The sequence below is a fragment of the Oncorhynchus masou genome, chromosome 32 (genome assembly GCF_036934945.1).
Source record: "Oncorhynchus masou masou isolate Uvic2021 chromosome 32, UVic_Omas_1.1, whole genome shotgun sequence".
Lineage (NCBI taxonomy): Eukaryota > Metazoa > Chordata > Actinopteri > Salmoniformes > Salmonidae > Oncorhynchus > Oncorhynchus masou.
In genome coordinates, this window is record NC_088243.1 from 62,198,299 (window position 1) to 62,222,471 (window position 24,173).

Here is a 24,173-nt window from a genome sequence, read left to right on the forward strand (position 1 = left end):
GACATCCCTGTCCTACACAGGAAAATGGTCTTCATGTTTATCCTCTAGAACAGTGCTATTCACATACAAACACACTTTCCTTCTGGTCCTGCCTCACCTCCAAGCCCAGTGTCGGCTAAACTTAGACTCATGCCTAAATAAGGCGGTAACCAGGGGGAAAGCTAGTTGCCCGGAGATACGTTTCCATGTCGCTTCTCTCCAAAAATACCCCTCCATCTCTGGAACGTTGTAACTATCTACAGCCTGCTAGGATATTTCTAATATCTACACCCTTGTGCTGCTGGGATCCAGCTAGGGTCTGCTCTAATCACACTCCAAAGACGCTACATACATGTGCATGTATTAAAGCCAGTAAAGTAAAAAGGCCATCCTGTTACAACAAGGCCGACTTCAAAAGGAAAGCAATCGGTACACTAGACAGCTGACCCGTAAATGCAAGCGATGACAGATTAATCAACAGAATGCATTGAAATAGAAGGCATAAATCAGGTATGATGTTGGTTACATTCAACAAGGACTCATCGCAAACAAAGCAAACCGACCAAACAATGGCAAAATGAGGAAGTACAGATGATGTTCTAGCGTGTGTGTTCACCAGGAACAATCAGCACCACTGAATGGACAGCGTTAGTCTGACAGGCAAGTGGTGGTAGTCACTCTGAGGTGCTGAAAGGACAGCGCATTCCCATATTTGTGGACAGTGGGACATTTGGGGGCACAGTTTGTCGCAGTCAACAACCCTCACACAGCATATTACTTACTCTCTGAATAGACTAAAAGAGAGTCTGCACAGTATCAACCCTCACATAACACACTGCTAACTCTCGAATGGTGCAATTTTCCTATTTATATTTTGTATCCTGTAGTAAGATAGTATGGCTTTTGGTTCAATCACACACAGCTTTTCTCCAGAACCTTCTTAACCTCCCCTAACCACTCTCCCCCTCCTCCATCTTCTCCTCCTCCTCTCCTCTCCTTCCCTCCCCCTGGCCTCTCCTGCCACACAGCCCAGGCAGCCTGTCACTCACATGCAGACCAGAGACCGATGTTTACTCCCCAGTTATAATGCTTTAGAAAATTAGTCATGCTGCCATGTGGCCTGCCTGTTGCCGCCAGCAACCAATTAAAGTCCCTGGCTGCTCAAACCAGAGTTATCTGATTAAAGCCATCACTGCTAATTAAACTGCGTTTTTCTCTCCTTTCTCACACACAACCCTCCTGCACTTCCCTCGCACCTTTCTCCTTTCTGCTTTCCTCTTTCAGTTGCCTCTCTCTTTTTCTACTAACTGAGCCACACAGGACCACATCTCCTCCAGCCTGTATTTACCTGTCTCTTCATGGCTCTTCTCTTCATGGCTCTTCCCTTCATGGCTCTTCCCTTCATGGCTCTTCCCTTCATGGCTCTTCCCTTCTCTCCTCCTCCTTCTCTCCCCCTCCTTCTCTCCTCCTCCTTCTCTCCCCCTCCTTCTCCCCTCCTCCTTCTCTCCCCCTCCTTCTCTCCTCCTCCTTCTCTCCTCCTCCTTCTCTCCTCCTCCTTCTCTCCTCCTCCCTCTCTCCCCCTCCATCTCTCCTCCTCCTTCTCTCCCCCTCAATCTCTCCTCCTCCTTCTCTCCCCCTCCTTCTCTGCTCCTCCATCTCTCCTCCTCCTTCTCTCCTCCTCCTCTCCCCCTCCATCTCTCCTCCTCCATCTCTCCTCCTCCTTCTCATCTCCTCCTTCTCTCCTCCTCCTTCTCTCCTCCTCCTTCTCTCCCCTTCCTTCTCTCCTTCTCTCCCCCTCTTCTCTCCCCCTCCTTCTCCCCCCTCCATCTCTCCTCTCCATCTCTCCTCCTCCTTCTTTCCACCTCCTTCTCTGCTCCTCCATCTCTCCTCCTCCTTCTCTCCTCCTCCTCTCCCCCTCCATCTCTCCTCCTCCATCTCTCTCCTCCTCCTTCTCATCTCCTCCTTCTCTCCTCCTCCTTCTCTCCCCTTCCTTCTCTCCTTCTCTCCCCCTCTTCTCTCCCCCTCCTTCTCCCCCCTCCATCTCTCCTCTCCATCTCTCCTCCTCCTTCTTTCCACCTCCTTCTCTCCTCCTCCTTCTCTTCCCCTCCTTCTCTCAATCTCTCCCCCTTCTTCTCTCCTCCTCCTTCTCTCCCCCTCCATCTCTCCTCCTCCTTCTCTCCCCCTCCTTCTCTCCTCCTTCTTCTCTCCCCTTCTTTCTCTCCTCCTCCTTCTCTCATGGTGTGTTGTGTGTCCTCTTAGTGTCCTCCAGTCTCACCTCCGGGATCATGTCATGACTGATGTGGCCACTAGTTGGCAGTAGTAGATGTTCAATCTCACACAAAATCAAAGAGCACCCTATATATATTTGATGAGTGCTGTATGATTTAATAGAACAAGCCTTACCAGCAATAAAAAATGTCTTTGTGTCTGAGGCCATGGGTCCATCACTCTCTCCCTCTCTCCCCAGGTCTCACTGTGATGGGAGGTGGCAGGAAGGCAGAGGTAGAGTGATGTGCTATGGTCCCAGCCACTCAGCAGTTACACATGCAGTAATGTACTTCATAAATATCGACTGGGGACAGAATGGTGGATATAAATTCTCCAACCGTGTCTAGCAGAAGATGCCGAGTGCAACTGGGGTTATGGGGGCTCATCATGGTGTCTCTGACTTACTCTTTACAGAGTTCAAGACAGGGCACTTTGGAGACAAAATAAGAGAACTACGTCTGCACAAATAGAATGGACAGAACCAAATAAAATACTCTACCGTAGAATAAGAGTGTGCCTGATAAAGTGTGTGCATGTGTGTTTATGAAACTAGAGATGTGGGGTATTGATCTCTGAGCAGAGTGAAATGCCCTGTGAAGTTCAGTGAGTCAGGTTGGTTGGAGATGCAGTGGGCCAACGGCGTCTAGGCTTTATGACTGAGATTCATCATTCATATCTGACTCGATATGACTCCTCTCATCTCCGCCTTCACGCGGTCTGCTCATCTCTAGGCTCAAGGCCATAAGGTATGTGCGTGTGTAATCCATCCTTTAGCACTAAATAACTAGATAACGAGGAACTGAATTGACTAATCAAATTCTGATATATTGTATATATAGTTTTGAATAGGTTCAGGTTTTAAAATGGCAGACTTACTGTACGCTAATACGCAAAATAACTGATTAAAATATTTGGAGAAGGATATATAAAAATATGTAAACATCCCCCCCACTCCCACCCCCAACCCCCCACCCCATCCACTCTGTTAATGGAAGTTGATGTAGATGTCACTATATTTAATTTATGGATCATACCTACATGCATATGGTGAGAAGTGGGGTATCTCAAACAGTCTGTTTATCCACATAACCCAACCATAAAGGCTATGTTGATGGAATCAGACAAACATACACAGACAGACATATACACAGACAGACATACACAGGCCCACATACAAATGTCATCTAGAATGTTAAACACTGAAAGTTAGGTAATGATTTAAGACATCCTCTCCAGAACAGATTAACACAGACAGATCCAAGTTAGGTAATGATTTAAGACGTCCTCTCCAGAACAGATGAACACAGACAGATCCAAGTTAGGTTATGATTTAAGACGTCCTCTCCAGAACAGATAAACACAGACAGATCCAAGTTAGGTTATGATTTAAGACGTCCTCTCCAGAACAGATAAACACAGACAGATCCAAGTTAGGTAATGATTTAAGACGTCCTCTCCAGAACAGATAAACACAGACAGATCCAAGTTGGGTAATGATTTAAGACGTCCTCTCCAGAACAGAAACACAGACAGATCCAAGTTAGGTTATGATTTAAGACGTCCTCTCCAGAACAGATAAACACAGACAGATCCAAGTTAGGTAATGATTTAAGACGTCCTCTCCAGAACAGATAAACACAGACAGAAACAAGTTAGGTAATGATTTAAGACGTCCTCTCCAGAACAGATAAACACAGACAGATCCAAGTTAGGTAATGATTTAAGACGTCCTCTCCAGAACAGATAAACACAGACAGATCCAAGTTGGGTAATGATTTAAGACGTCCTCTCCAGAACAGAAACACAGACAGATCCAAGTTAGGTTATGATTTAAGACGTCCTCTCCAGAACAGATAAACACAGACAGATCCAAGTTAGGTTATGAAGGCTAATGTTATACCAGCTGCCTCTCCTCATTTTGCTCCTTCCAGACCAGCGTGTGCACATTTTCGTTTTGTGGGCACGCACGTGCGTGTGTGTGTGTGTGTCAACATGAGTTAGGCAGAGCGTCTCATCTCTGCCATCTTAACCCGAACATGAAGGGTTCTGACTTCAGAGCGCTTTCTAATGAACTCTTCATCAGCTGACTAACATTTAGCCTGAGCGCCAGACAATTCAGACGAGACACAAAACCGCCCATAGCTACGCATTCCTGAAACGTCTCGCCTTTCGTCCGACGGTAACAAAGACTCCAACCGCTCGGAGAATCTGCTTAATTCTGTGAGTCAACATTATCCGGAAACAAAGCGTACTGAACAATCTGTGAGGTTCATTTTGGAAAAAGAAAGAGCTCGAGGATATGGTTTGTCATGTGGTCAGTCAGCTCTTATTATGAGGGTACAACGGAGGGTCTGATAATCTTGATTCATAATGTTGTGTAAAAACCCTGGTGAGAAAAGTATCAACAGGAGTATGTATTATGTAAAACAGAATAATATCATTTAGCAGACGCTTTTCGCCGAACTCGTAATCATGCATGTATATGTTTTTGTATTGGTGGGAATCAAACCCACGCTCCTGACCCACACAGGACCACCTTCCAGAACCTCATCCCGTTGTTGTTTCCTTTTATTGACCTCTTTAACATGACATCAGCGTTGTTACCTGTAATTCTGAGCGCAACCCAGAATACATCAGTCCAGGACGACAAACCAAAACAGGTCACATAACTGGCCAGCGGAAGAAAAACACATGTCCCCTTCTTTACACTGATGAAAAGAAATACATGAGATGAGAACAAAACTCTTCACTTGAAATGTGTACAGTATTCCTTCCCTTGGCTAGCATTTATAGCAGTGACAGAGTGCATATATGACAGTGACAATAAATAAGTTGAACACAGACTTAGGTTAAAGATTTCTGAAAAAATACTGAGCAGTGTTTATACCGCCTGGAAGATCGCTAGTGCAGAGCCAAACGCTGTTCAGTTTGACCGGTTTACTTATGGAGTTTGTGTACAGCTGCTGGTTACCTGGAAAACCTTGTGAGAATGAACACGTCTTACACCGGCGTACTGTACCTTTAAGAGAAGCAAAGGTGAGTGACAACTGTTTGATGGTCATTTTACTTAACAGCCAGCTTTCCGTTGGTCCCACCCTCTTTGAACACATAAGAACAACCATTTTGAACGTAAAATAACACACATGACCCGGTCGACTAAAAAAGCTCATGTTAACGCATTGAAAGACCATCAGGTGACTGACCACCTGGGGCCAGAAGCAGTCCCGAATACTGTACAGTAGTACTCAGTCAACACACTGTAGCGTGAGGGGAGACAGTCAAGGCTTCCTGTTTCACAGCAAAATAACAAGCCTGCTGGCATTCCTGTCTAAAGAAATGCGTCTCTCCCTCTTCGTCTGAAGGCAAGAGTTATGTCTGTGTGTCTGTGTGTCTGTGCTTCACTGGACGAGGACACACGGAGGAGCTGTCCTTCTCTGTAGCAGAGACTGGAGGCTCTGTCCTCGTCTTCTGGCCAGGGTCGGGCTCGTCGTGTGTGTGTGTGTGTGTGTGTGTGTGTGTGGATCTTTGGGCTCAGCAAATTATTCTGGAACTCTGCAGAAAAGATTGGTTCCCCTTTTCAAACTAAATGCAGAAATAAAATGAAAAACAACAGACCCATTTTCTAGGGTTGGTGGGGTTGCTCTGTTCCATACAAGATGTTAAGTGGGGTGGTTGGGGGGCATTGGTTGGTGTGGTGGCGGCCGGTGTGCTGTGAGCGTACAGTATGTGAGTGTGTCAAAATAACACAGTTCTGTTTCAAGGTGTTGGTAAGTAGCTGTTTTACTCGCGGCGGTTGTTCCTCGTGGGGGTGTTGGGGGGCGTCAGGGTCAGGTTTCGGGTCAAAAGTCATAGGTCAGTTCTGCTCCAGGTCATCTGCCGTGGGTGTGTTGTAGCTCTGGAAGAGGGGCTGCATGAACAGCCCCAACGTCCCAGTAATGCACACAAACACAAATATCCACAGGAAGAGCCGGTCGATCACCATGGCAACATACTTCCAGTCCTCGATGACCTGTGGCAGGATACAAAAAGAGCGATACACGATTAATAATATTTTGACAATAGAAGCACAATACTGTCGGCTCCAAACTATTAAAAGGGCTCTGAGTGAAAAGACATACAAACTGTAAGAAACTGAAAATGTGATGTATCTGTTGGGTATGCGGTTTCTGCTCATATCATCTCAAGGCTGTCCTTCCACCACACACACACACACACACACTCACCCCCTCATCGTTGTCCTCACTCTTCATCTTCTCGGCGACATAGCGCACCCCGTCCACAGCCTCCTCAACGTCTGCGTGACACTTCACTGTCATCCTCTTTCTGAACTCTGTGTTCTCCGACAGGTCGCTGATCTTCCAGCCGTACCGCTTGGCCGACTCCTCATTCACGTAGAAGGAGTCGGCCCTGCCTATCCCAGACCCCTCTGCCACCCCCATTCCCCCCGCGGCCGGGGCCACTGCCCCGTCTCTCAGCTTCAGGTCGGAGTAGGAGGGCCGCTGGTGCTTCTGGCGGAACCTCTCTCGGATGTTGGAGTTGGCCGGGCGACGCATGAACAGGAAGGAGGGGAGGCGGTGCAGGAAGAGGCGTTTGACCCAGGGGGGCATGGTGTGTGTGGAGGGCGTGCGGTGGTGCACGTTGAGCACACAGACACTGGTGACGATGGAGAAGGTGACCAGCACCATGGCAAACATCAGATACTTCCCTATGAGAGGGACAGCCAGGGACGTAGGTGGGACGATCTTGGAGATCAGCAGCAGGAACACAGTGAGGGCCAGGAGGACTGATATACAGAGAGTCATCTTCTCTCCACAGTCAGAGGGCAGGTAGAACACCAGGATGGCCAGAGAGGTGATGAGGACACAGGGAATGATGAGGTTGATGGTGTAGAACAGTGGCTTGCGCTTGATGATGAAGTCATAGGTGATGTCCAGGTAGGTGATGTCAGAGGGGTCTTCGTTCTTGCGTCCCGGCAGAGACACGATGTCCCACTCGCCACTGGGCTTGAAGTCGTCGCGGCTGGCGAAGTCGCTGAGCAGGATCAGGTCGATCTCCGTGTGGTCGTAGGTCCAGGATCGGAACTTGAGTGTGCAGTTCTGCTGGTCGAAGGGGAAGTCGCGGACCTCGATCTTGCAGGCCGACTTGTAGATGGCGGGGGGCAGCCAGTTCACCTCTCCATTGTTGGAGACCACCGTGTTGGAGTAGAATGAGACCTCATAGTTCCCATCCGCACTGAGGTGAAGACAAGACAGAAAGGAGTCAGAACCAGCACACATGCACAGATAGGATACATATTAGAAGGAGACCTCATAGTTCCTATCGGCATTGAGAGACAGGACACCATGGGTGGAGAGAGAGAGAGGAGGAGTCAGAGATACCACACAGATAAATACATAGATGATAAATACATAGAAGAAGAAGATAAATACGTAGAAGATGATAAATACATTGAATAATAGAACTACATTGAAGAATAGAACCACATTAAAGAATAGAACTACATCGAAGAAGATAAATACATAGATGATAAATACATAGAAGAAGAGGATAAATACGTAGAAGATGATAAATACATAGAAGAATAGAAATACATCGAAGAAGATAAATACATAGAAGAAGATCGATACAACGAAGAAGATAAATGCATAAAAGAAGAAAAATACATAGAAGAAGATCAATACATAGAAGAAGAAGAGAAACACATAGAAGAAGGAGATAAATACATACAAATAAACACACAGGGGAGAGAAATTGGTGAGAGGTGGCTGTTAGCATTAGGTGAAGAGAAGACAGAGGAAGATATGGTAGCTGGTGTTGTGGACTGGGCATTTGGGTTGTTGTGCTTGGGGACCAGGGACAGGGATGGGGGAAACTACATCAGACACCCCTGTCACAGGACATGTCTGAATCTGCTGAGATTTCGATTTTAGATTCTCACCAGGCCGCAGGTGTTATACATTATACATAAAAGTGTTATCAATTATAGAGCAGGTCAGGAGGAATCCAGCCATCACATTGCTCTGCTCCTGAGCACAAACACACACACAGACACGCTGCTCTACGCAATAAATATACTCCTGTTTGAAATATGCAGCTGGTTAAAAGTCTCTTTACAGCTCTATACCCAAACAACTACTTCCACACCCAAACAACTATAGCTCTATACCCAAACAACTATAGCTCTATACTCAAACAACTATAGCTCAACACCAAAACAACTGTAGCTCTATACACAAACAACTATAGCTCTATACACAAACAACTATAGATTTATACCCAAACAACTACCTCCATGCCCAAACAACTATAGCTCTATACACAAACAACTATAGCTCTATACCCAAACAACTATAGCTCAACACCCAAACAAATATAGCTCTATATCCAAACAACTATAGCTCTATACCCAAACAACTATAGCTCTATACCCAAACAACTATAGCTCTATACCCAAACAACTATAGCTCAATACCCAAACAACTATAGCTCTATACACAAACAACTATAGCTCTATAGCCAAACAACTATAGCTCTATACCCAAACAACTATAGCTCTATACCCAAACAACTATAGCTCTATACCCAAAAAACTATAGCTCTATACCCAAACAACTATAGCTCTATACCCAAACAACTATAGCTCTATACCCAAACAACTATAGCTCTATACACAAACAACTATAGCTCTATACCCAAACAACTATAGCTCTATACCCAAACAACTATAGCTCTATACCCAAACAACTAAAGTTTTATACACAAACAACTATAGCTCTATACCAAAACAACTATAGCTTTATACACAAACAACTATAGCTCTATACCAAAACAACTATAGCTCTATACCCGAACAACTATAGCTTTATACCCAAACAACTATAGCTCCATACCCAAACAACTATAGCTCTATACCCAAACAACTATAGCTCTATACTCAAACAACTGTAGCTCAACACCCAAACAACTATAGCTCTATACCCAAACAACTATAGCTCAACACCCAAACAACTATAGCTCTATATCTAAACAACTATAGCTCTATACACAAACAACTATAGCTCTATACCCAAACAATTATAGCTCTATACCCAAACAACAATAGATTTATACACAAACAACTATAGCTCTATACCCAAACAACTATAGCTCAAAACTCAGGCAACTAAAGCTCTATACCCAAACAACTATAGCTCTATACCCAAACAACTATAGCTCAACACCCAAACAACTATAGCTCTATATCTAAACAACTATAGCTCTATACCCAAACAACTATAGCTCAAAACTCAAGCAACTAAAGCTCTATACCCAAACAACTATAGCTCTATACCCAAACAACTATAGCTCAACACCCAAACAACTATAGCTCTATATCCAAACAACTATAGCTCTATACACAAACAACTATAGATTTATACCCAAACAACTACCTCCATGCCCAAACAACTATAGCTCAATACACAAGCAACTATAGCTCTATACCCAAACAACTACCTCCATACCCAAACAACTATAGCTCTATACACAAACAACTATAGCTCTATACACAAACAACTATAGCTCTATATCCAAACAACTATAGCTCTATACACAAACAACTATAGCTCTATACCCAAACAACTATAGCTCTATACCCAAACAACTATAGCTCTATACCCAAACAACTATAGCTCTATACACAAACAACTATAGCTCTATACACAAACAACTATAGCTCTATACCCAAACAACTATAGCTCAAAACTCAAGCAACTAAAGCTCTATACCCAAACAACAAACAACTACCTCCATACCCAAACAACTATAGCTCTATACCCAAACAACTATAGCTCTATACCCAAACAACTTTAGCTCTATACACAAACAACTATAGCTCTATACACAAACAACTATAGCTCTATACACAAACAACTATAGCTCAACACCCAAACAACTATAGCTCTATATCCAAACAACTATAGCTCTATACCCAAACAACTATAGCTCTATACACAAACAACTATAGCTCTATACACAAACAACTATAGCTCTATACACAAACAACTATAGCTCAACACCCAAACAACTATAGCTCTATATCCAAACAACTATAGCTCTATACCCAAACAACTATAGCTCTATACCCAAACAACTATAGCTCTATACCCAAACAACTATAGCTCTATACCCAAACAACTATAGCTCAAAACTCAAGCAACTAAAGCTCTATACCCAAACAACTATAGCTCTATACCCAAACAACTATAGCTCAACACCCAAACAACTATAGATTTATACCCAAACAACTATAGCTCTATACACAAACAACTATAGCTCTATACACAAACAACTATAGATTTATACCCAAACAACTACCTCCATGCCCAAACAACTATAGCTCTATACACAAACAACTATAGCTCTATACCCAAACAACTATAGATTTATACCCAAACAACTACCTTCATACCCAAACAACTATAGCTCTATACCCAAACAACTATAGCTCTATACCCAAACAACTACCTCCATACCCAAACAACTATAGCTCTATACACAAACAACTATAGCTCTATACACAAACAACTATAGCTCAACACCCAAACAACTATAGCTCTATATCCAAACAACTATAGCTCTATACCCAAACAACGATAGCTCTATACCCAAACAACTATAGATCTATACCCAAACAACAAACAACTACCTCCATACCCAAACAACTATAGCTCTATACCCAAACAACTATAGCTCTATACCCAAACAACGTTACCTCTATACACAAACAACTATAGCTCTATACACAAACAACTATAGCTCAACACCCAAACAACTATAGCTCTATACCCAAACAACTATAGCTCAAAACTCAAGCAACTAAAGCTCTATACCCAAACAACTATAGCTCTATACCCAAACAACTATAGCTCAACACCCAAACAACTATAGATTTATACCGAAACAACTACCTCCATACCCAAACAACTATAGCTCTATACCCAACCAACTACCTCCATGCCCAAACAACTATAGCTCTATACACAAACAACTATAGCTCTATACACAAACAACTATAGCTCAACACCCAAACAACTATAGCTCTATATCCAAACAACTATAGCTCTATACACAAACAACTATAGCTCTATACCCAAACAACTATAGCTCAACACCCAAACAACTATAGCTCTATAGCCAAACAACTATAGCTCTATACCCAAACAACTAAAGCTCTATACACAAACAACTATAGCTCTATACCCAAACAACTATAGCTCTATACACAAAAAACTATAGCTCTATACACAAACAACTATAGCTCTATACCCAAACAACTATAGCTCAACACCCAAACAACTATAGCTCTATAGCCAAACAACTATAGCTCTATACCCAAACAACTAAAGCTCTATACACAAACAACTATAGCTCTATACCCAAACAACTATAGCTCTATACCCAAAAAACTATAGCTCTATACCCAAACAACTATAGCTCAACACCCAAACAACTATAGCTCAACACCCAAACAACTATAGCTCTATACACAAACAACTATAGCTCTATACACAAACAACTATAGCTCTATACACAAACAACTATAGCTCTATACCCAAACAACTATAGCTCAAAACTCAAGCAACTAAAGCTCTATACCCAAACAACAAACAACTACCTCCATACCCAAACAACTATAGCTCTATACCCAAACAACTATAGCTCTATACCCAAACAACTATAGCTCTATACACAAACAACTATAGCTCTATACACAAACAACTATAGCTCTATACACAAACAACTATAGCTCAACACCCAAACAACTATAGCTCTATATCCAAACAACTATAGCTCTATACCCAAACAACTATAGCTCTATACACAAACAACTATAGCTCTATACACAAACAACTATAGCTCAACACCCAAACAACTATAGCTCTATATCCAAACAACTATAGCTCTATACCCAAACAACTATAGCTCTATACCCAAACAACTATAGCTCTATACCCAAACAACTATAGCTCTATACCCAAACAACTATAGCTCTATACCCAAACAACTATAGCTCAAAACTCAAGCAACTAAAGCTCTATACCCAAACAACTATAGCTCTATACCCAAACAACTATAGCTCAACACCCAAACAACTATAGATTTATACCCAAACAACTATAGCTCTATACACAAACAACTATAGCTCTATACACAAACAACTATAGATTTATACCCAAACAACTACCTCCATGCCCAAACAACTATAGCTCTATACACAAACAACTATAGCTCTATACCCAAACAACTATAGATTTATACCCAAACAACTACCTTCATACCCAAACAACTATAGCTCTATACCCAAACAACTATAGCTCTATACCCAAACAACTACCTCCATACCCAAACAACTATAGCTCTATACACAAACAACTATAGCTCTATACACAAACAACTATAGCTCAACACCCAAACAACTATAGCTCTATATCCAAACAACTATAGCTCTATACACAAACAACTATAGCTCTATACCCAAACAACTATAGCTCTATACCCAAACAACTATAGCTCTATACGCAAACAACTATAGCTCTATACACAAACAACTATAGCTCTATACACAAACAACTATAGCTCTATACCCAAACAACTATAGCTCAAAACTCAAGCAACTAAAGCTCTATACCCAAACAACTATAGCTCAACACCCAAACAACTATAGCTCTATAGCCAAACAACTATAGCTCTATACCCAAACAACTAAAGCTCTATACACAAACAACTATAGCTCTATACCCAAACAACTATAGCTCTATACACAAAAAACTATAGCTCTATACACAAACAACTATAGCTCTATACCCAAACAACTATAGCTCAACACCCAAACAACTATAGCTCTATAGCCAAACAACTATAGCTCTATACCCAAACAACTAAAGCTCTATACACAAACAACTATAGCTCTATACCCAAACAACTATAGCTCTATACCCAAAAAACTATAGCTCTATACCCAAACAACTATAGCTCAACACCCAAACAACTATAGCTCAACACCCAAACAACTATAGCTCTATACACAAACAACTATAGCTCTATACACAAACAACTATAGCTCTATACACAAACAACTATAGCTCTATACCCAAACAACTATAGCTCAAAACTCAAGCAACTAAAGCTCTATACCCAAACAACAAACAACTACCTCCATACCCAAACAACTATAGCTCTATACCCAAACAACTATAGCTCTATACCCAAACAACTATAGCTCTATACACAAACAACTATAGCTCTATACACAAACAACTATAGCTCTATACACAAACAACTATAGCTCAACACCCAAACAACCATAGCTCTATATCCAAACAACTATAGCTCTATACCCAAACAACTATAGCTCTATACACAAACAACTATAGCTCTATACACAAACAACTATAGCTCAACACCCAAACGACTATAGCTCTATATCCAAACAACTATAGCTCTTTATCCAAACAACTATAGCTCTATACCCAAACAACTATAGCTCTATACCCAAACAACTATAGCTCTATACCCAAACAACTATAGCTCTATACACAAACAACTATAGCTCTATACACAAACAACTATAGCTCTATACACAAACAACTATAGCTCTATACCCAAACAACTATAGCTCAAAACTCAAGCAACTAAAGCTCTATACCCAAACAACAAACAACTACCTCCATACCCAAACAACTATAGCTCTATACCCAAACAACTATAGCTCTATACCCAAACAACTATAGCTCTATACACAAACAACTATAGCTCTATACACAAACAACTATAGCTCTATACACAAACAACTATAGCTCAACACCCAAACAACTATAGCTCTATATCCAAACAACTATAGCTCTATACCCAAACAACTATAGCTCTATACACAAACAACTATAGCTCTATACACAAACAACTATAGCTCAACACCCAAACAACTATAGCTCTATATCCAAACAACTATAGCTCTTTATCCAAACAACTATAGCTCTATACCCAAACAACTATAGCTCTATACCCAAACAACTATAGCTCTATACCCAAACAACTATAGCTCTATACCCAAACAACTATAGCTCAAAACTCAAGCAACTAAAGCTCTATACCCAAACAACTATAGCTCTATACCCAAACAACTATAGCTCAACACCCAAACAACTATAGATTTATACCCAAACAACTATAGCTCTATACACAAACAACTATAGCTCTATACACAAACAACTATAGATTTATACCCAAACAACTACCTCCATGCCCAAACAACTATAGCTCTATACACAAACAACTATAGCTCTATACCCAAACAACTATAGATTTATACCCAAACAACTACCTTCATACCCAAACAACTATAGCTCTATACCCAAACAACTATAGCTCTATACCCAAACAACTACCTCCATACCCAAACAACTATAGCTCTATACACAAACAACTATAGCTCTATACACAAACAACTATAGCTCAACACCCAAACAACTATAGCTCTATATCCAAACAACTATAGCTCTATACACAAACAACTATAGCTCTATACCCAAACAACTATAGCTCTATACCCAAACAACTATAGCTCTATACGCAAACAACTATAGCTCTATACACAAACAACTATAGCTCTATACACAAACAACTATAGCTCTATACCCAAACAACTATAGCTCAAAACTCAAGCAACTAAAGCTCTATACCCAAACAACTATAGCTCAACACCCAAACAACTATAGCTCTATAGCCAAACAACTATAGCTCTATACCCAAACAACTAAAGCTCTATACACAAACAACTATAGCTCTATACCCAAACAACTATAGCTCTATACACAAAAAACTATAGCTCTATACACAAACAACTATAGCTCTATACCCAAACAACTATAGCTCAACACCCAAACAACTATAGCTCTATAGCCAAACAACTATAGCTCTATACCCAAACAACTAAAGCTCTATACACAAACAACTATAGCTCTATACCCAAACAACTATAGCTCTATACCCAAAAAACTATAGCTCTATACCCAAACAACTATAGCTCAACACCCAAACAACTATAGCTCAACACCCAAACAACTATAGCTCTATACACAAACAACTATAGCTCTATACACAAACAACTATAGCTCTATACACAAACAACTATAGCTCTATACCCAAACAACTATAGCTCAAAACTCAAGCAACTAAAGCTCTATACCCAAACAACAAACAACTACCTCCATACCCAAACAACTATAGCTCTATACCCAAACAACTATAGCTCTATACCCAAACAACTATAGCTCTATACACAAACAACTATAGCTCTATACACAAACAACTATAGCTCTATACACAAACAACTATAGCTCAACACCCAAACAACTATAGCTCTATATCCAAACAACTATAGCTCTATACCCAAACAACTATAGCTCTATACACAAACAACTATAGCTCTATACACAAACAACTATAGCTCAACACCCAAACGACTATAGCTCTATATCCAAACAACTATAGCTCTTTATCCAAACAACTATAGCTCTATACCCAAACAACTATAGCTCTATACCCAAACAACTATAGCTCTATACCCAAACAACTATAGCTCTATACCCAAACAACTATAGCTCAAAACTCAAGCAACTAAAGCTCTATACCCAAACAACTATAGCTCTATACCCAAACAACTATAGCTCAACACCCAAACAACTATAGATTTATACCCAAACAACTATAGCTCTATACACAAACAACTATAGCTCTATACACAAACAACTATAGATTTATACCCAAACAACTACCTCCATGCCCAAACAACTATAGCTCTATACACAAACAACTATAGCTCTATACCCAAACAACTATAGATTTATACCCAAACAACTACCTTCATACCCAAACAACTATAGCTCTATACCCAAACAACTATAGCTCTATACCCAAACAACTACCTCCATACCCAAACAACTATAGCTCTATACACAAACAACTATAGCTCTATACACAAACAACTATAGCTCAACACCCAAACAACTATAGCTCTATATCCAAACAACTATAGCTCTATACACAAACAACTATAGCTCTATACCCAAACAACTATAGCTCTATACCCAAACAACTATAGCTCTATACGCAAACAACTATAGCTCTATACACAAACAACTATAGCTCTATACACAAACAACTATAGCTCTATACCCAAACAACTATAGCTCAAAACTCAAGCAACTAAAGCTCTATACCCAAACAACAAACAACTACCTCCATACCCAAACAACTATAGCTCTATACCCAAACAACTATAGCTCTATACCCAAACAACGTTACCTCTATACACAAACAACTATAGCTCAACACCCAAACAACTATAGCTCTATATCCAAACAACTATAGCTCTATACCCAAACAACGATAGCCCTATACCCAAACAACTATAGCTCTATACACAAACAACTATAGCTCTATACACAAACAACTATAGCTCTATACACAAACAACTATAGCTCTATACCCAAACAACTATAGCTCTATACCCAAACAACTATAGCTCTATACCCAAACAACTATAGCTCTATACCCAAACAACTATAGCTCAACACCCAAACAACTACCTCCATACCCAAACAACTACCTCCATACCCAAACAACTATAGCTCTATACCCAACCAACTACCTCCATGCCCAAACAACTATAGCTCTATACACAAACAACTATAGCTCTATACACAAACAACTATAGCTCAACACCCAAACAACTATAGCTCTATATCCAAACAACTATAGCTCAACACCCAAACAACTATAGCTCTATACACAAACAACTATAGCTCTATACTCAAACATCTACCTCCATGCCCAAACAACTATAGCTCTATACACAAACAACTATAGCTCTATACCCAAACAACTATAGCTCTATACCCGAACAACTATAGCTCTATACCCGAACAACTATAGCTCTATACCCAAACAACTATAGCTCTATACCCAAACAACTATAACTCTATACCCAAACAACTATAGCTCTATACCCAAACAACTATAGCTCTATACCCAAACAACTATAGCTCTATACACAAACAACTATAGCTCTATACCCAAACAACTATAGCTCTATACCCAAACAACTATAGCTCTATACCCAAACAACTATAGCTCTATACCCAAACAACTATAGCTCAACACCCAAACAACTATAGCTCAACACCCAAACAACTATAGCTCAACACCCAAACAACTATAGCTCAACACCCAAACAACTATAGCTCAACACCCAAACAACTATAGCTCAACACCCAAACAACTATAGCTCAACAACCAAACAACTATAGCTCTAAACACAAACAACTATAGCTCTATACCCAAACAACTATAGCTCAACAACCAAACAACTATAGCTCTATACCCAAACAACTATAGCTCTATACACAAACAACTATTGCTCAACAACCAAACAACTATAGCTCAACAACCAAACAACTATAGCTCTATACACAAACAACTATAGCTCTATACCCAAACAACTATAGCTCTATACCCAAACAACTATAGCTCTATACCCAAACAACTATAACTCTATACCCAAACAACTATAGCTCAACACCCAAACAACTATAGCTCAACACCCAAACAACTATAGCTCAACACCCAAACAACTATAGCTCAACACCCAAACAACTATAGCTCAACACCCAAACAACTATAGCTCAACACCCAAACAACTATAGCTCAACAACCAAACAACTATAGCTCAACAACCAAACAACTATAGCTCTATACACAAACAACTATAGCTCTATACCCAAACAACTATAGCTCAACAACCAAACAACTATAGCTCTATACCCAAACAACTATAGCTCTATACACAAACAACTATAGCTCAACAACCAAACAACTATAGCTCAACAACCAAACAACTATAGCTCTATACACAAACAACTATAGCTCTATACCCAAACAACTATAGCTCTATACCCAAACAACTATAGCTCTATACCCAAACAACTATAACTCTATACCCAAACAACTATAGCTCAACACCCAAACAACTATGGCTCAACACCCAAACAACTATAGCTCAACACCCAAACAACTATAGCTCAACACCCAAACAACTATAGCTCAACACCCAAACAACTATAGCTCAACACCCAAACAACTATAGCTCAACAACCAAACAACTATAGCTCTATACACAAACAACTATAGCTCTATACCCAAACAACTATAGCTCTATACCCAAACAACTATAGCTCTATACCCAAACAACTGTAACTATCAACCCGCAGACCAGACCAGGTTTCCAACACATTGAGATCTAAAGGTTTGGCTGTGACTCTGAACTAACTACAGTACAGCTATACCTTGATACCCGAACAACTATTCCTGAAAACGTCTATTACTCAATATCCAAATAAATATAATAACTTCATAGTCAATAAAACATTTGTCAACTAAACACTTTCATGCATGAAAAAATGAAATCATTTATTTTCACTGTGTCATGGTTCCTCCTGGCACTAGAGGGCGGCAGAGACCGCCCTATAGACTTTTATTGAACTCAGGTGTGTCTTATTATTTCATGATTGTGTCCCTGTTAAAGGAGGTGTGTTTCTGTGGTCCCTTGCAGAAGCTTGAATTGTTTATCGTGTGCAGTGCGTGCGTTTTTGAGACATAGTGTTTGTTGTTTTTCCCCAGTGTACTGTGATTCTGCAGCTACTGTTTCTTAGTAACGTATTTCTGTTTATCCTTAACCGCTGATTCCTCATCTGGTCTCTTCTCTGCACCTGGTTCCAAACTCACCATGTCACACTTTGACAAGTCAGCCCAATATAATCAAATAGAAATTCTATTGCACTTCCATATTTCACATGATTCTTCGCAACTAAAATAATTTTCCTTATTTCCACTATAAAAGCTAAAGTCCAGAAAGACTAGATCGGGACAGAACTCCCATGGTGGTGGTGTTGAGTACCAGGAGTGTGAAACAGGTGAGGGCGAGAGCCTTTCTGTCATACACACACACATCCACCTGACCTGGTCTCTGATTACACACACACACAGCCACCTGACCTGGCCTCTGATTAAACACATCACACAGCCACCTGACCTGGCCTCTGATTAAACACATCACACAGCCACCTGACCTGGCCTCTGATTACACACATCACACAGCCATCTGACCTGGCCTCTAATTGCACACATCACACAGGAGTTTCATAATCCAAATCTCCTCTCTGCAGATTTAACAGTGCTCATCTATCCCCTCTCTCGCTAAGCCCTCACCTCTGTCTCCTGATCCCTCCCTCCAAATTATTACAGTAATCACATCTTGACTTTAGCCCTCCCTCCTGTCCTGAAGACCTTAGGTTAGCTGAGGCTCAGATTAGAACCAGAATCACTATTAGTTGCCAAGTACATTGACACATACCCAGAATAAGATTTAGCGATTTCTGCAAGATGGGCCAGCTACAAAATCAAAATTGGCTGTATTGTAAAAATTTATGAAAACTAATACAAGCTGTTTAGTCTTAATTTACGGTTTAGGGTTATGCATTATGGTTAGCAGTGTGGTTAAGTTTAGGTTAAGTTTAGGGTTAAGCTTAGGGATCAATGACTTTATGACTTTTTGGCTTTGCCAGCTAGGGACCACTCTGCAGAGCTGCCAACAGGGCAAAATTCATGTCAATAAATGGCAACCTGTGAATTAGTGCTGCCAGCAATAGACAAATGTACAGACAGAGAAATGTACACAGTCAACATACAGTATTTCAGTGGTGTAAAGTACTTAAGTAATAATACTTGAATGTACTACTTACGTAGTTTTTTGGGGTATATATTTTTTGACTACTTTTACTTTTACTTCACTACATTCTCAAAGAAAATTATGTACTTTTTACTGCATACATTTATAACACATAGTGTCTGATATATAAACATGGATTATATTTCGGCAATAAGGCTCGAGGGCTTGTGGTGTGTGGCCAATAGACCACAGCTAAGGGCTGGTATTTACGCACGACGCAACACGGAGTGCCTGAATACAGCCCTTAGCCATCATATATACATACCACAAACCCCAGAGGTGCCTTATTGCTTTAAAAACTGGTTACCAATGTAATTAGAAGAGTAAAATAAATGTTTTGTCATACCCGGGGTATACACACAAATACATACCACGGCTTTCAGTCAATCAGCATTCAAGGCTTGAACCACCCAGTTTATATTTACACATAACACACACACACACAAACACACACACAGCTCACTCACTTGTTGTAGAGGACGATGTCAGGCAGCCAGATGTGTTGAGACGGGAGGCGGACCTTCTTAATGCCCTCATACTCCTCTGGGTCCCACATCAACCTGTAGTCATTCCATACCTGAGTCAGCCAGCAGTTGGTGGTCATGATCTGTTCTCTCTCATTCTGCAACAGGCAGACAGACAGAGAGGAGCATGAGAGCGAATGTGTGTGTGTGTGTGTGTGTGTGTGTGTGTGTGTGTGTGTGTGTGTGTGTGTGTGTGTGTGTGTGTGTACTCACCACACTAATGAGCTGGGCCAGGGACACCTGTATATGGATGGTGACCTGTTGGCTCTTGTTGACAGCAGGTCTAATCAGTTTGTTGTAGCGCTCTGGAGACAGCAGGTAGGTCACCAGTCGCTCCTCTATCTCCGCACCCAAGGCAGCTACACACACACACACACACACACACAGACAGAGGGAGAGGGATACAGTTATGTAACTGGCAGAAAAGGCGTACATACACAAAAAACATCCCCAAAAGGAGTTTTAAACTAACTTTCAAGACAACATGCCATGTTGCCCCACAGCCGCATTTGACCCTCAGCGATTCAAATGCACTAATCTTTGACCACTGTGTGAACTTTCAAAGTGGACTCCAAGCCAAATACGTAAACAGGAGCAACCAAAAACACCCTGATTGTACATATTCAGACTGGCCTAATGTCATCATCGCAGTACAGTGGAAATGTGTGCAATATACTCTATGACCCTTCCAGTGTTACGGTTTTCTTCAGGTGAAAGAGAGGAGGACCAAAATGCAGGGTGGTTATCTTTATACATCTTTAATAAAATATGAAAAATACGAACAATATACAAAACAAGAACCGTGAAAACCCGAAACAGCCCTATCTGGTGCAACAAACACAAAGACAGGAACAATTACCCACGAAACACTCAAAGAATATGGCTGCCTAAATATGGTTCCCAATCAGAGACAATGATAAACACCTGCCTCTGATTGAGAACCACTCTAGGCAACCATAGACTTACCTAGACTACTCTACTAAACAACCCCATTAATCTACAAAACCCCTAGACAAGACAAACACATAATCACCCATGTCACACCCTGGCCTGACCAAAATAATAAAGAAAACACAAAATACTAAGGCCAGGGCGTGAAAGTACCCCCCCCAAAGGTGCGGACTCCCGGCCCATAAGGGAGGGTCTGGGGGGGTGTCTGTCCACGGTGGCGGCTCTGGCGCGGGACGTGGACCCCACTCCAACATAGTCTTAGTCCGCTTACTCCGCGTCCTTAGATTGGCGACCCTCGCCGCCGACCTTGGCCTAGTAACCCTAACAAAGGGCCCCACTGGACTGAGGGGCAGCTCCGGACTGAGGGACAGCTCGAGACCGAGGAGTAGCTCGGGACTGAGGGGTAGCTCGGGACTGAGGGGTAGCTCGGGACTGAGGGGTAGCTCGGGACTGAGGGGTGGCTCAAGACTGAGGGGTGGCTCAAGACTGAGGGGTGGCTCAAGACTGAGGGGTGGCTCAAGACTGAGGGGTGGCTCAAGACTGAGAGGAAGCTCAGGACTGAGAGGAAGCTCAGGCAGGTTGATGGCTCTGGCAGATCCTGGCTGACTGGTGGTTCTGGCAGATCCTGGCTGACTGGCGGCTCTGGCAGATCCTGGCTGAATGGCGGCTCTGGCAGATCCTGGCTGAATGGCGGCTCAGGCAGATCCTGGCTGACTGGCGGATCCTGGCTGACTGGCGGATCCTGGCTGACTGGCGGCTCTGGAAGATCCTGGCTGACTGGCGGCTCTGGAAGATCCTGGCTGACTGGCGGCTCTGGAAGATCCTGGCAGACCGGCTGCTCCATGCTGACTGGCGGCTCTGGCGGCTCCTTGCAGACTGGCGGCTCTGGCGGCTCCTTGCAGACTGGCGGCTCTGGCGGCTCCTTGCAGACTGGCGGCTCTGGCGGCTCCTTGCAGACTGGCGGCTCTGGCGGCTCCTTGCAGACTGGCGGCTCTGGCGGCTCCTTGCAGACTGGCGGCTCTGGCGGCTCCTTGCAGACTGGCGGCTCTGGCGGCTCCTTGCAGACTGGCGGCTCTGGCGGCTCCTTGCAGACTGGCGGCTCTGGCGGCTCCTTGCAGACTGGCGGCTCTGGCGGCTCCTTGCAGACTGGCGGCTCTGGCGGCTCCTTGCAGACTGGCGGCTCTGGCGGCTCCTTGCAGACTGGCGGCTCTGGCGGCTCCTTGCGGACTGGCGGCTCTGGCGGCTCCTTGCAGACTGGCGGCTCCTTGCAGACTGGCGGCTCTGGCGGCTCCTTGCAGACTGGCAGCTCTGGCAGCGCTGAACAGGTGGGAGACTCTGGCAGCTCATGACAGACGGGAGAATCTGGCGGCTCATGACAGATGGGAGACTCTGGCAGCAATGGACAGGCGGGAGACTCCGGCAGCGCTGGCGAGGAGGACGGCTCTGGCAGCGCTGGACAGGAGAGGCGCACTATAGGCCTGATGCGTGGTGCTGGCACCGGTGGTACTGGGCCAAGGACACGCACAGGAAGCCTGGTGCGGATAGCTGCCACCGGAGGGCTGGTGCGTGGAGGTGGTACTGGATAGACCAGACCGTTCAGGCGCACTGGAGCTCTTGAGCACCGAGCCTGCCCAACCTTACCTGGTTGAATGCTCCCGGTCGCCCTGCCAGTGCGGCGAGGTGGAATAGCCCGCACTGGGCTATGCAGGCGAACCGGGGACACCGTGCGCAAGGTTGGTGCCATGTAAGCCGGCCCAAGGAGACGCACTGGAGACCAGATGCGTAATGCCGGCTTCATGACACTTGGCTCGATGCCCACTCTAGTCCGGCCGATACGAGGAGCTGGTATGTAGCTCACCGGGCTATGCACCCGCACTGGAGACACCGTGCGCTCCACAGCATAACACGGTGCCTGCCCGGTCTCTCTAGCCCCCCGGTAAGCACAGGAAGTTGGCGCAGGTCTCCTACCTGGCTTCGCCATACTCCCTGTGTGCCCCCCCAATACATTTTTGGGGCTGACTCTCGGGCTTCCTTGCCAACCGTGTTCCCTCGTATCGCCAGCTCCTCTCTCCGGCTGCCTCTGCTCTCCTAAGTGCCTCCACCTGTTCCAATGGGAGGCGATCTCTTCCAGCCAGGATCTCCTCCCAAGTGTAGCAACCCTTACCGTCCAACACATCATCCCATGTCCATTCCTCCTTGCGCTGCTCCTGTTGCCGCTGCCTGTCACCACGCCGCTTGGTCCTGTTGTGGTGGGTGATTCTGTTACGGTTTTCTTCAGTCGAAAGAGAGGAGGACCAAAATGCAGCGTGGTTATCTTTATACATCTTTAATAAAAGATGAAAAATACGAAAAATATACAAAACAAGAAACGTGAAAACCCGAAACAGCCCTATCTGGTGCAACAAACACAGAGACAGGAACAATCACCCACAAAACACTCAAAGAATATGGCTGCCTAAATATGATTCCCAATCAGAGACAACGATAAACACCTGCCTCTGATTGAGAACCACTCTAGGCAACCATAGACTTACCTAAGACTACTCTACTAAACACAACCCCATTAATCTACAAAGCCCCTAGACAAGACAAACACATAATCACCCATGTCACACCCTGGCCTGACC

The 24,173-nt window shown here is 43.0% G+C and overlaps 1 protein-coding gene across 1 annotated transcript; it reads right to left on the reverse strand.

Moving 5' to 3' along the window:
* Positions 1-4,826: 4,826 nt before the first annotated feature.
* On the reverse strand, positions 4,827-20,693 carry LOC135527062 (neuronal acetylcholine receptor subunit beta-2-like). Its single transcript, XM_064955714.1, has 3 exons — positions 20,539-20,693; positions 6,471-7,479; positions 4,827-6,256 (listed from the first exon to the last, which is right to left on the reverse strand). Exons 1-3 carry the CDS (start codon positions 20,673-20,675, stop codon positions 6,101-6,103), a joined length of 1,302 nt encoding a protein of 433 aa, XP_064811786.1. The 5' UTR covers positions 20,676-20,693; the 3' UTR covers positions 4,827-6,100.
* Between the last annotated feature and the right edge of the window lie 3,480 nt (positions 20,694-24,173).

Coding starts and splice junctions, on each gene's coding strand:
- LOC135527062 (XM_064955714.1), bottom strand. CDS start 20,675: ATGACCACCAACTGCTGGCTGACTCAGGTATGGAATGACTACAGGTTG. Junction 7,480..20,538: donor GACATCGTCCTCTACAACAA/GTGAGTGAGCTG, acceptor TCTTCACCTCAG/TGCGGATGGGAACTATGAGG. Junction 6,257..6,470: donor GTGAGGACAACGATGAGGGG/GTGAGTGTGTGT, acceptor ATCCTGCCACAG/GTCATCGAGGACTGGAAGTA.